The sequence below is a fragment of the Drosophila willistoni genome, chromosome 3R (assembly GCF_018902025.1).
Source record: "Drosophila willistoni isolate 14030-0811.24 chromosome 3R, UCI_dwil_1.1, whole genome shotgun sequence".
Taxonomy (NCBI): domain Eukaryota; kingdom Metazoa; phylum Arthropoda; class Insecta; order Diptera; family Drosophilidae; genus Drosophila; species Drosophila willistoni.
The window spans coordinates 3,372,829-3,385,967 of record NC_061086.1 but is presented as its reverse complement, the minus strand read 5'-3'; the positions used below and the strand labels follow the sequence as shown (position 1 = coordinate 3,385,967).

Genomic DNA, 13,139 nt, shown 5'->3' with positions numbered 1-13,139 from the left:
CGAGATAAACGCATAAACACGTACTCGCTTACACGCTTGCAGTTATAAGTTCATGCATGTCGCGCATGCGTAGACACACACCCACACACACGCGCGTATGGCTTTGCTTGCCCACCACCTCTCGCTGGTCTGTCTATAACTATATCTAGCTAGCTGTCTATCTCTCCTGCTGTAGGAAGAGTTTATAATGCAGGTGTTCGTTCAATTCAGCTGGCTATCTCCGATTAATTACAGTTACAGTGTCCCTGTTCCTTCTATATGGCTGCTGCTGGTGCTGTTATTGCCGTTGCTTGAGTTGGTTGTTGTAATTGTGGCCGCTGTTGTTGTTGCTGTTGTATTTGTGGCGTCGTCGTCGTTGCTTGACATTAAGTAGTATTAAATTTGAGCAGCATTTCTTTGATTTTTTGATATATTTTTATTTTTGTTTGAATTTTGAAATATGTATAGAATGTGAGAGTATGTGTGCGGGTGTGTGTGTGAGTGAGAGTGTGTGAAAAAGAGAGCGAGAGAGAGAGATAGAAATTGTAGAATTTTGTTTCCTCAAGGCAGTTTGTTTCCTTTTTTTTTTTGTTAATTTTCTTTTTTTTTTGTTTTATTTTGTTTTATTACTTTTGACTACTTTAAACTAGGTTAAACGAAATATATAATTTTGGCTAAACAGTTTTATAACAAAACACACAATTTCGCACATTTTTTTTCTCCTACGATTTTTATTTCATGATATATGTATGTATGTATGTAATCTTTTTTTTGCCGATTAGCTCAACACGTTTGTTGTTGTAGTTAAATGAAATTTAACCGGTCAGCAGATTTTTGATTCTTTTCACTTTTCACGTGTAATTCCGGCAACAAAACTCTGCTGCAAAAACAAAAATAGGAAAACAACAAAAAACATTGTGAATTTATTATTATTATTTTTTTTTGTTGAATAAAAGTATAAGATTAGTCATTTTTAATATTCCCACTCTGGTCACACTAATGTTATAATTTTCTGTCTATGCCTTTTTTTATTCTTTAATTTTGTTCACTTTTTCTGGTTTTAAAATCTTAAAAGGTTGATCACTTTTTGAAAAATATAAGCAATTTTATGTTTTAGTACAATGTAAAACCATGCTGTCTGCGTTTAGTTAGAAAAATTAGGCCATTCAAAGTGCCTTCCCCATAGCCCTTACCCAATAACCAACCAGGGCAGGCATGTAAAATAGTGAGAGCTCACATTTGTTTGCGCCTTCATGCCCAATTAATTTATTTACTTTTCTAATTTTACCTTTTATTCAGTTTTGCCTGCATTTTCATCATCACTACGCCTCATTTTTCCCACTCACACTTATACACAGACACAATTTCACGCACACACACACACTGGTACATGACGAGAACTCGATTCAGTTTTTTTTCGCAATTTGTTATAAACTTATTTGAAGAAATAAACTTGTATTTGTTTGCGACTTCATAAGCAAATGGGATTTATCTTTTATTATACATTATACACATAACTGATGGATTTTTTTTTTATCACTATTGGTTATCTCACAAATTATTTGCTGCAAAAAACGAGAGCACGAGAAAAATGGTGCGATTTTTACTCCTCTTTCGCCTAGCACACACACATTCACGCACACGCAAGCAAACGCACTGAGTAAGTGAGACCAGTGTTACCGTTTGTATACAACGGCAATATTAGCGGAAAATTGGGAAAATACTAGGATAATAAATAATAGGATGTTATTGCTTGCTAATAGAAATTTTAAAAAATTTTGGAAAAGGATAATGCAAAAATCGTTTAAACCAAATCAATTTCTCATATTCAATTCGATTACAAAATAGAAAACAATTTTTTTATTTTTTCGAAAATTGTCCATAAAAAATACTAAATTTGCATGATAGTCAATTAGCCGGCACTTTTTAATTCATACATATGTATGTATGTACATATGTAAGTACATACATATGTACATATGTCACTACGCATAAAGCATTGCTTATTTACAAGTAGTCGGGTGAAATTTTGTTTCAACTAAGCTTGGCACTTTGTTTTCTTAACTTTGGATTAAATAACAGTAGTAAATTTTTAATAAATATTATTAAATACATATGTAGTTACTACCTATGTAAAATTTATGTACATATGTGTAGACCAACATATGTATAATTATGTATAAGAATTTATGCCTACACTTTTGGAATTCTTAAGGCGGTGTATTTTATTTGCAACTTGACTTGCTGTTTTTAACAGCAACTTTATTGATATTTATTTACTATTACTTCGCGTATTTTTTTAACAGAACTACACTCATTTTGGGAACGATACTGGCAAGTGTGACCAGAGAGTCATTTAAAATGATGATAAAAAATACTAAACCCCAAAATACTGCAATTGGCTACACGTGCGAGAGGAGTTTAGTGTTGATTTTGAATTTGTGTTTGCGAATTAAATATTTTTTTGGGAAATATGAATAAAACCAAACGAAAGCAACAATCCAATAAAGTGGTAAGTCACTTGGGCACAAGCGTTTAGATCAAACATTAATTGTGAACTATGTGTCTAGGCTTTAAAGCGTGATTATAAATCTGATTCCGACTCCGATGGAGATGCAGATGCTCTTAGTACAAATGATGGATTTGTGGAGCCGGAACAAAAGCCTATCATTAGCAAACCGCCCCAAAAGAAAAAGAAATATAAGGACAATGAAACGAATAAAGTGAAGCCACCTACTATCGAGGAGATGAAGGAGTTACGTGATACTCGTAATTTATTTCACTCAAATCTCTTTAAATTGCAAGTAAAAGAAATGCTCGAAGAGCTTCATCTGAAGTCCAAATATACCGACTACATCGACAAATGGTTGGAGAATTTCACAACTTTTACTGAGCAGCTGGAGGATGGTTTAATGGATCGGTGTCAACTGGAAGTGCCATTGCATTTGCATAAAAAAACAATTAATTTCATATTTAGTAAACCAGAACAGCCGCCTCAATTAATAGGAGCTGCATCCCAGGGCACACTACTCCAGCCAAATTTCATAGTGGACATAGCTTTGGAAATGCCAAAGAAATGTTTTGAAAAAGATGATTATCTTAATCTTATCTATGATCAGAAACGAGCACTATATTTGGCCTATGTAACGGATAAAATGAAATCTTCCTCAATTTATAGAGAAGATCAGTTTGCCTATAACTACTATGCAAATAATCCACTTAAGCCAGTTCTAGAATTAACACCATTTGCCAAAATTGGCAAACATTTAAAATTCCGTCTATTTATAACAGCTCCCGTAGAAACGTTCCGTTTAGGTCGATTTGTGCCTTCGAATAATAATATTCGACCAATTCTCTTTAATGATGAATGGAATTTAGAGGAGCAGCCATTACCATCCACTCAGCATTATAATGCGAATGTTCTTTTCGATTTAACATTAAGCGCCAATCAAAGCTTGCTAAACAAATCCTTTCAAGGACGACGCAATTTTCAAGATGGTTTACTCTTGCTTAAAGTCTGGCTCCGTCAACGTCAACTGGATGTGGGCTTCAGTGGCTTCAGTTCTTACATCTTGGCCATGTATATTGTCCATTTAAATCAACAGCGTGTGCTGCATCAATCCAGTAGTAGTTATCAAGTGGCTAGGACTGTTTGGAATCAATTGGCCAACAGTGATTGGACGAAAGGCATTAGCTTGGCTCAGCAAGCGACTCAGGAGCAGCTTAGCTTTGTGGTTGGCTTTTATGATGTCTGTTTCATGGATATAACTGGACATTATAACCTATGCTCCAATGTTCCATTGGCTGTCTATAAAAGAGTTCGTGAAGAGGCTAAATTGGCTGTGGATTTGCTAAATGATATGAAAATAAATAGTTTTTCATATATATTTATGCAAAAATGTCCACTCTACACTAGAGTAGACAATATACTCAAGTAAATATATCCAATCAAATGAATTCAAATCTATTTTAATCTTCAATTATGTTTTTTAAAGGATCACAAAAGCGACGAGTGTACAGCAATTGTTGCTGTTGCAAAATCACACTGAAATGAAATACGATTATGCCAATTATGGTTATCCACAGATGCTAAAAACTCTAACCGAGTAAGACTAAAATGAGCTTTGACCGTATACTAACTCTTGACTAATTTCCAAATTTTGTTCAGTCTTTTAGAAAAGGGTTTAGCGCAGCGAATACATGGCATAATCCCACTGGAAACTGCCGTTTCCCCATGGTCAGTGGACTCAAAGGCTCCCATAATTGGTCAATCCATACAGTTGGGGCTCATTTTGAATCCCGAACATGCTTATGAGGTCTTGGATAGGGGACCAGCGTCTCAGGATGATGATGAAGGTGCTGCCGAATTTCGTTCATTTTGGGGTGACAAATCCAATTTACGTCGGTTTCAAGATGGCTCCATATGTGAGGCAGTTGTCTGGGCTGCCGTTAAAGATTCGCCGGCTAAAAAGCGACTTATTGTGAAAGACATCTGCCTGCATTTGCTGGAGCATCATTTCAAATTGGATAAAGACGATGTCCAATTTATAGCCAATGAACTAGATATTGTGTACAAACTATCGCCATGGTTTAAGGTCAACAAGTTGATGGATAAAACCAAAATGAAAGAAGAATTAGATCAGAATACAGATTCTGAAGCGTTAACTCCAAATGTGATACGTTGCTACGATGAGTTGTCGCGCCAGTTACATGGCCTTAACGATCTACCGCTTGAGATTGTTTCTATTTCGGGTGTATCACCGATTTTCCGCTACTGCGAATCGCAACCTGTGCTGCCCCAAACTCGCTTGCTGGCCAATCGTCGCATTCATACGAACCATGTGCTACGCGTTGTTATTCAGTTGGGTCAGAGTGGTAAATGGCCAAATGAATTGGCTGCTCTGAGGGCCCTCAAGACTGCATTTCTCATTGAGATTGGTGAGAAACTGAAAGAGCAATGTCACTTAAATTGGTCCTTAACAAGCGAGGGGTTATTGATAATCAAGCGCGGCTATTGCTTTTTGATAGAATTGGCTCATAGTAAAGAATCGGCATTGCTAAAACAACAGATCAATGAGCGTGGCATAACCACCTATGTGGATAATCCTCAAAGTCGTGACCTTGAGCGAAGGCATTACATATTGCCAAAAGTAAGTGGTGCATTGCATTCATTGCATCAATCGCATTCGGCCTATGGACCCACAGTTCTCATAGCCAAACAATGGCTAGCCTCTCAGCTAATCGATGATGGTCTATGGTCCCCCATGGCCACCGAACTATTGGTCGCATATCTTTATCAACAGCGACATGCTCCCTTTATCACAGCGGCCCCCCAGACTGGCTTCATAAGGCTGCTGCAATTGATGTCGCTGAGTGATTGGCAGGGAGAGTTGTTTTTACTTAATTTTAATAACAGCTGGGAAGGTGAGTAAGAATATATTTCTTTTTATATTTAGGGGTTCATTTGTTTCTTTGTTCTTTGCAGATCAACAAATTGCTGATCTGGAGCACAGTTTTCGTAGCGATCGTGAGAGTTATCCACCTTTAGCACTGGCAACCTCCTATGACCAACAGCATGCTGGACGTCTCTGGACTACAGATGAGACACCGAATAGACTTGTTCTTAATCATGTATCCAAATTGGCTCGCCATGCTCTAGAGTTGATTGAGACGAATTTAATGTCAAAATCTTTGCAATTTTTGCGTCCTGCTCAGCTATTTCGGGCCTCTAACGAGGGCTACGACTTGGTTATTCAGCTTAAACCCGAACTGTTGGCAAATTCCTTAAACTATGATATGGGTTCGCCTTTTGTTGACTTTGGTCAACCTAATTTTAACTTGCCCTTGGCCGGACAAGATCGTCTAGCCCATATTGTGGCACATTTAAGAGTGAGTAAAATTTAGAAGCATTTTGTCGATTTGTTTCCTTAAATTGTTTTTCTTTTTCAGTCTGCCTATTCGGACTATGCTGCCTTCTTTTATAAGCCCCATGGTGGAAAAGAATTAGCCATTATGTGGAAACCGCCAAATGTGTTTGCCCCAAAGGCCTTTAAAGTGAATGAATTACAAGCCAGCACTCCATGCGTTGGCAATCGAAATCAAGTTCAGGTCTCGAGGGATACACTTCTTGAGGATTTCAAATTGTTACTCAAAGATTTCTATGCGCGCATTTGTACAACAGAAGATCTGAAACGGGAACAGAAGCAGCACTCGAAACCCAAGCGGTATTTCCAGATAAATCCTAAACAATTTGAAAATGAGTCAATGAAGCCAAAGAAACAAATACATAAACCAACAAAAGCAAAGACAAAAACCATAAACACCAAGAAACTGAAGGGCAAGAAAATTCTATTGAAGAGCAAACCAATTAAAGCTTTGGTTTAGTTTTCGAAATAATCAAACAATGTTTGTACATATTTACATATATGTTGTTTTTAAATAAATGTAGTAGATAATTATGACAATTTAAAATTGACCGTTCTTGGAGCGGCGCGCTTGCCTCTGCCTTTAGTGGGCATCCGACGAGTGGATAAAACCAATACAAGACCATTGTCTACATGTATTGCTAAATATTGAAAAATATTTCTTTGTGGCCCCTGGTTTCTTAATCGAATAGGAACTTAAAATAGAATTGGGATTCGTCCAGAGTACCGATGGATTGTCTTTAAGAATGTTCATTTCAACTGACTTTGGTTTATTTTCCTATAGAAAACATATATTTATATTAGCGTGGAAAAGAAAATGCACATTTTTAAGGACTCTCTGACCTGCCATATTTTAGTTCGAATAAATGGTTTTGAGTGGATTCAGTCTTTTTTGACTTCTTATTTGTCTTTGCCTTTTTTTTTCTTTTTACACTTTCTTTTCCTTTTTAATCTTCATCTTTCGGATGGCTTTGGATTCATTTTTTGCTTGCATCGTTGCACCGTTTGAAAGATTTCTTTACTTGCTCCACATGACTCCGTCCTATGGCCATTTTCAGGGCATTTTTTCTTTCATTTTCTTAAAACGTCATCCCTGACTACATAATCGGTCGATTTAATATATTTTGCAATAGCGATTGCAGAGGATCCAGCTCGCTTATTTAGCGACTTAATGGCGCTCAATACTAATTTAGCTAATGGCGGATTCTTTTAATCCCATTCGATTTATTGGAGTCATCTTCAACCAAGACCTCATCATCTCCATCCTCAGGCGGTGGAATGGGATATATTGAGAGCAATACAAGTGGACATTTAACTATGTTTCCATCATCATTGAAAATCAAAAAACAATAAACCGACATTTACAAAATTGAACAAATGAAATGAAACGGCGCGACGTTTAATATGTAAATAAATAAGAAGATCGAATAAAGAAAACGATTGAGTGTTTGCATAGATTGCAGGATTAGCAAATGCTAAGGGCGCACTTAATATTGTAAATTGACAGAAAATATAATTAATAAAATTCTGCAAATTCTTTAAAACTGTTAAAGAATTTGCACATGGAAAAAGCGTTCTAACGGTTTATATGTAATATTTTTAGAATTTAAATATTGTCTTAAGAATATTCTTTCTACGTGTTTAATATAGTATTTGGTATTAAATTCTCTTCTAGTTTGACCTTTAGAATATTTAAAAAGTTGAGATTAAATCACTTTCTATTCAAGACCAAAACCATTTTCGTTAGTTTATAAAATAATTACAAATATTTAGACACACATGTATATTAATTGTTTTTTTTTTTTTTTAAATAAATTTGAATTTAAGCCTTCGTCGCTCTGGGAGCGGCGCGTTTGCCTTTGCCTTTAGTGATTGGAGTCATCTGGGGCGTGGATGACGCCAGTGCAAGACCATCTGGCATGTCTTCTTCACCACTCGGAACATCTTTTGCGGCCACTAGCTTCTTAATCGAAAGGCGATTTAATTTAGCCTTAGTGCCTTTCGGTTTGGCCAGAGTGCCAATCGATTTTCTTGAAGTATTTTTCTTTCCAACTGCCGATGTCGATGCTGCTGCTGCTTTCTTGGATTTGCCTTCTGAGGCTTCTGCCTTTGGCTTCTTTGCCTGTGCATAACACATAACATATTAGTATGAGAAATGAAATAAAAACCTTTTTAATGGCTATCTTACTTGTCCTGTTTTCCGTTCAGATGGTTTGGTTTTCTTTGCCTTCTTTGCTTCTGTGGTTTGGGCCAAATCTGCCGTAGCTATTGGCTTGTCTTTAATTACCTTCTTTTTTTCCATTAGTTTTTTTTCCTTTTCTAATTTCTTTTCCTTTTTGAGCTTCATCTTTTGGATGGCTTTGGATTCATTTTTTGCTTGCACCGTTAATTTGAAGGATTTCTTTACTTGCTCCACCTGACCCCGGCCTATGGCCAGTTTCAGAGCCTTCAATACAATTTTATTAAAACGTTTATCATCCTTAACTACATAATCGGTCGATTTAATATATTTTGCAATAGCGATTGCAGAGGATCCACCGCGTTTATTTTCTGACTCAATGGCGCTCAATATTAGTTTAGCTAATGGCGGATGTTTTTTAATCGCCATCAATTTATTGGCCTCATCTTCAACCGGGGAGTCATCATCTCCATCCTCAGGTGGTGGAGTGGGATATATTGAGGACAATTGCTCACTTAACTTTGTTTCGATCATTATTAAAAAAAAAAAAAACATAAACCTTAACAAATCAACACTTAAAATTTGACGAACAGAAACGAGCGACGTTTAATATGCAAATAAATAAGACGATCGAATAAAGAAAACGATTGAGTCTTATGCATATAGAAAAAGCATTCTAACGGTTTATACATACATATACATACATATATAAAACATGTTTAACTCCATGGAGTCATGGGTGTCGACGCAAGGGGCTCAATAAAGCGATTCTAAGAAATAATGAAGTAAGTAAGTCGTCTCGCCGACTTGGGTATACCATATACCAAATGTATGTACATAGCTTACATAGTTTTTAAGAAAATCTGTTTATTGTAAATGTCGGGGGCGTGGCCAAAATTCCATACCACACGAGTCTACATACCAAATTTGGTGGCTCCAGCTCTTATAGTCTCCGATATCTAGGTGTTCATACAGACTGACGGACGGACGGACAGACGGACATGGCTAGATCGACTCGGTTGTTGATCCTGATCAAGAATGTATGTACTTTGTGGGGTCGGAGATGCTTCATTCTGTCTGTTACATACATTTTGGCGACTTTAATGTACCATTTCACCCTATGGGTGTATGGTATAAACATTCCACAAAACTCGACTAAAATTAAATTTCTTTCTTAAAATAATAAATATTTTTTAAATATCGTATTGAGTTAAGCCTTAACAATCTTTAAAAGTAATTTTTTAAGTTTCACTTGTTTTTTTTTTATCCCAACTAGAAGCTATAATATTCAATAATGAAATTGTTGTCCAAAATTCTTGTTGCAGATGCAATTTATAATAGAGTGCTAAAGTCTCGTTTAAATTTCTTTAATTTCCAAAAAAAACCTTCGAGAAAATCGATTAATTTTATTAGCTTCTAATTGAGATTTCGAAAAGAACAAAATAAACAAAATAAAAACTATAACACAAAGCTGCAATCTTCAGTTGAGTCACTCAAAAACATTTCTTAAACTTTTCGATAATAAAACATTAATTTTAATTCAATCGTAATATATTAACATTGATATTTTTATACCCTTGCAAAAAGGGTATATTAATTTTGGTCAGAAGTGTCAACGCATATAAGGAAGCATCTTCGACCATATAAAGTATATATATTTTTAATCACGACGAGACGAGTTTATATAGCTATGTCCGTCCGTCCGTCTGGATCAACGCAAACTCCTCCTAGACCGTTAGAGCTACAGAGTTGAAATTTTGCATGTAGGCTAGTATATACTGCAGGGGTTGTATATCTCGGATTCAGCCGGATCGCACCACTATATCATATAGCTCCCATACAAACGGCAAAGTGACTTTTCTCAATAACTTCGTTATTTTCTGAGCTATTGTCGTTAAATTTAATATTGATGAGTTTATTATACCAATAAGCGACTTTGCAAAATTTGATCGAGATCAGGTGACTATATTATATAGCTCCCATAGGACCGATGGTGAACAGGGACTTTGATCATTAACTTCGTTATTTCCTAAGCCGTTTTTTCGCAAACATTAGGCCTTTTACACAAAAAACTTGCAAGGGTATATAAACTTTGACGAGGCCGTGTTTTTTTTAAACTTTCTTAATTAAAAAACAGAGGGCCTTTATGACCTTCAATTCGAGGAAGAACTCAATACAATGAAATAAAATGCAGTCTCTGATGATTCGAGCAATGAGGTAGTAGACTGCTGGCGTTTTATATTGGCTGTAACTTGTGTTCTATTTATTTCATCTGATTGAAATTTCGGGATCTGATGTTTTATATCCAAAACTATCATATTAGTGAATTTCATTGGGATCAATTTTTTCACCTATTTTTCTTCTTTAACTATATAGTCCGATCCTGACAATTTTCATACTTTAGCTGATAGCTCTTAAGACGGCAGCGTGAAGTCGATTTGCACATGCCGACGGACATGGCTATATCGACTCAGCTTTTCATGCTGATCAAAAATATATAAACTTCATGGTGTCGGAAACGTCTCCTTCTGTGCGTTACAAACATCTGATGAATTTTATAATACCCTCTGCAAGGGTATAAAAATAGGTTATTTGTATAATGTATATTTTTTATGTTATCTAATATTTAATCTTTGTCTTACGAGTTAGTTATAGAAATTAAATCTTAGATTAATATTTTAAAGTTAACCACGTATGGACTCCTCTTTAGCACTGGCTGTAGTCGAAGCCACACCGCCCGCAATGACAAGCGAATCCTTGTCCTTATTGCCAAAATCAGGATATAATTTGGCCACTTGACCCGGTAATGTGCAAAGACGACCTGAGAAATCCAATCGTTTATTAGATTGACTTCGTTCCGCTGAGCTAATGATATCGAAAAGTGATCTGTGGCGATGGAAATAAATCGGGGTTAATCAAGGTAGAGAGAGGAGATTGACATGGTCGGAACTTACCTTTGACCACAAGTGGACATTCGTCGCTTTCTGGCCTTAAGTAAACTGTTTGAGCTGCTACTGCTGGTGGGCTCCAAGCGTTCGGGAGACAGAGGAGATTCTGTATAGGAACGTAGAAGGGCATTTGCCGACTCCGATTTGGTCGGGGCATCACCATAAGCAGATCGAAGACTCTGCAAACTTTCAAGTAGATTCTTATGATGCGGTGTGAATGAATTCAATTGTATAAGTTGCTCGAGTTCTCTATACAGCAGCCGATATTGATCCTTGGCTTTGGATAGTTTTAGTCTATAAATGGAAAAATAATTAAATTAAGAGAATTAACTTGAGGTGCAGTTATGCAATTTGGCTTACCGTCCTCCATTGGAGTTGGTAAAAGGTAACATATCGCCACGTGATGCACTTTTGTAGAGCTCATGTATATGCTGTTGGCAACGCACTTCATCCTGCTTATCCATATCCTCTTTAACCAGCAAATGCAAAAAATGTGGCAACCAATTTATTTGACGCTGTAAATTAAAGAGAATCGAAGAGCTAGTCGTCCAGGGAAAATAGCGCGGCAACCGCCTTCGCAAAGTTGAATGAGTTGGATGACTTGGATCTTTCGCTTTCAATGGAATCATGCGGGACAACTTAATCAATTGTCCCAATTCACCAAATCTATAATCAGTAACCCGTCCGCCAGGGCCATCTTGAATGGCCGGAGCTTCATCCATGCAGGAACGTAAAATAGATAGGGCATGAACAAAAATTTCACCACCCCGAGCAGAGAGCATATGACTGGTGGCCTTAGTACCTGTCTTACGGGGCATTTCAAGCAGTACGGATCGTCCATTGAGGAGAAAATTAATTAGACAGGAACTTGGTCGTGACGTGACATCCACCGGCGTGACACGGAATTGGCCCAGACAAGGCTGCAAGTCGGCTGAACTGCAGCCTCGTGGTGTACACCATTTAAGGGTCACCGTCTCATAGGTGGAACCCGTTTTAATGCTCGTGGGCAAATTGAAATCTGGCCCACCCGCTATCGTATGCGCCTGACGTGAATGCAATATTTCCACATCATAATTGGCACTCGAGTTGGCATTTTGCTCTTCCTTCATCGGTATATTGGTGACTGTTGTGCTTGCCAGCTCATAATGATCCAGAATAAGATGCGTCAACTTGTACGATATATCCGGAGCAGGTACCGTATGTATTTCCACATTGAGCAATGGAGAAATCTCTAAAAGACTACGATTGGTCACCAGAGATTCCACACCCAATGGAACAATATTCAATATAACCAAATGGCAATGGTCTATGGGCAAACCCTTTTTCGATGGCGGCGATGTCATCAAAGAATTTTGTTGTACTAATACCGTGTGGAATATATCCTCTAAACTTTTCATGCTGGTATTATCTCTGGCCGATGTAATGCATATAACGCGTCCTTCATTGGGAATATGCAGCGTCTGTTTGCCCCCCATGGCTTGCATTTGTTCATCTGTGGGCTCGGCAAGAGCCTCGATAGCTGCCCTAAGTCCGTGTATAACCGACGAATCGGAGCTTTGTGGCATACTTGGTACACCGACCATGACCATGGCATTCATCACATGTGACATATTCTGGGTGCTTGGACTCCAGGTGTTCACTATATGCGCAGCCGTATCTGAGACTATAAACCGAACATGTTTGGTACCAGGAAATAGATCCCACACCACACGACAATACTCTATTGATGATTCGCATGCACAGGTCCATAGACTCTTGCTAAACTGAGTGCCACCGTTTGCTCCGGCTTCCAATCCGGTTTGTTTGCCCTTTAGATACTCCATGGATATGTACTCTTCGCTCGCTATGCTGAAGTACCGTGTGTGATCCAGCACAAAAATTGTCTTTTGATTGCGTTCAAACATTGTGTAAAGAAATGGTTGAATTCTTGTTTTGTATCCAAAAACAAAAAAAATTATTAATGGACTACGACGCCGACAATAACCAGCTGCAACTCAGCTGTTGCTCTACAAACGTTATCTGGCAACGCCAAAACCCCTATTGTCAAAACAATTTAGCGGGTTTTTTTTTTTACTCCCTCGCACCTAAGGAATATGTAGTTGCAATAAC

The 13,139-nt window shown here is 37.4% G+C and overlaps 3 protein-coding genes across 3 annotated transcripts; 1 reads left to right on the top strand and 2 right to left on the bottom strand.

Moving 5' to 3' along the window:
- Positions 1-2,367: 2,367 nt before the first annotated feature.
- LOC6650980 (nucleolar protein 6) lies at positions 2,368-6,443 on the top strand. Its single transcript, XM_002072721.4, has 6 exons — positions 2,368-2,491; positions 2,550-3,913; positions 3,975-4,085; positions 4,148-5,403; positions 5,465-5,868; positions 5,929-6,443. Exons 1-6 carry the CDS (start codon positions 2,453-2,455, stop codon positions 6,361-6,363), a joined length of 3,609 nt encoding a protein of 1,202 aa, XP_002072757.1. The 5' UTR covers positions 2,368-2,452; the 3' UTR covers positions 6,364-6,443.
- A 1,160-nt stretch (positions 6,444-7,603) lies between these two features.
- LOC6650979 (histone H1, early embryonic) lies at positions 7,604-8,710 on the bottom strand. The gene is made up of 2 exons (XM_002072720.4): positions 8,092-8,710; positions 7,604-8,025 (listed from the first exon to the last, which is right to left on the bottom strand). The coding sequence occupies exons 1-2, from the start codon at positions 8,635-8,637 to the stop codon at positions 7,726-7,728; spliced, it is 846 nt and encodes a 281-aa protein (XP_002072756.2). The 5' UTR covers positions 8,638-8,710; the 3' UTR covers positions 7,604-7,725.
- A 1,956-nt stretch (positions 8,711-10,666) lies between these two features.
- On the bottom strand, positions 10,667-13,043 carry LOC6650978 (protein asunder). Its single transcript, XM_002072719.4, has 3 exons — positions 11,391-13,043; positions 11,037-11,324; positions 10,667-10,968 (listed from the first exon to the last, which is right to left on the bottom strand). The coding sequence occupies exons 1-3, from the start codon at positions 12,932-12,934 to the stop codon at positions 10,767-10,769; spliced, it is 2,034 nt and encodes a 677-aa protein (XP_002072755.1). The 5' UTR covers positions 12,935-13,043; the 3' UTR covers positions 10,667-10,766.
- Between the last annotated feature and the right edge of the window lie 96 nt (positions 13,044-13,139).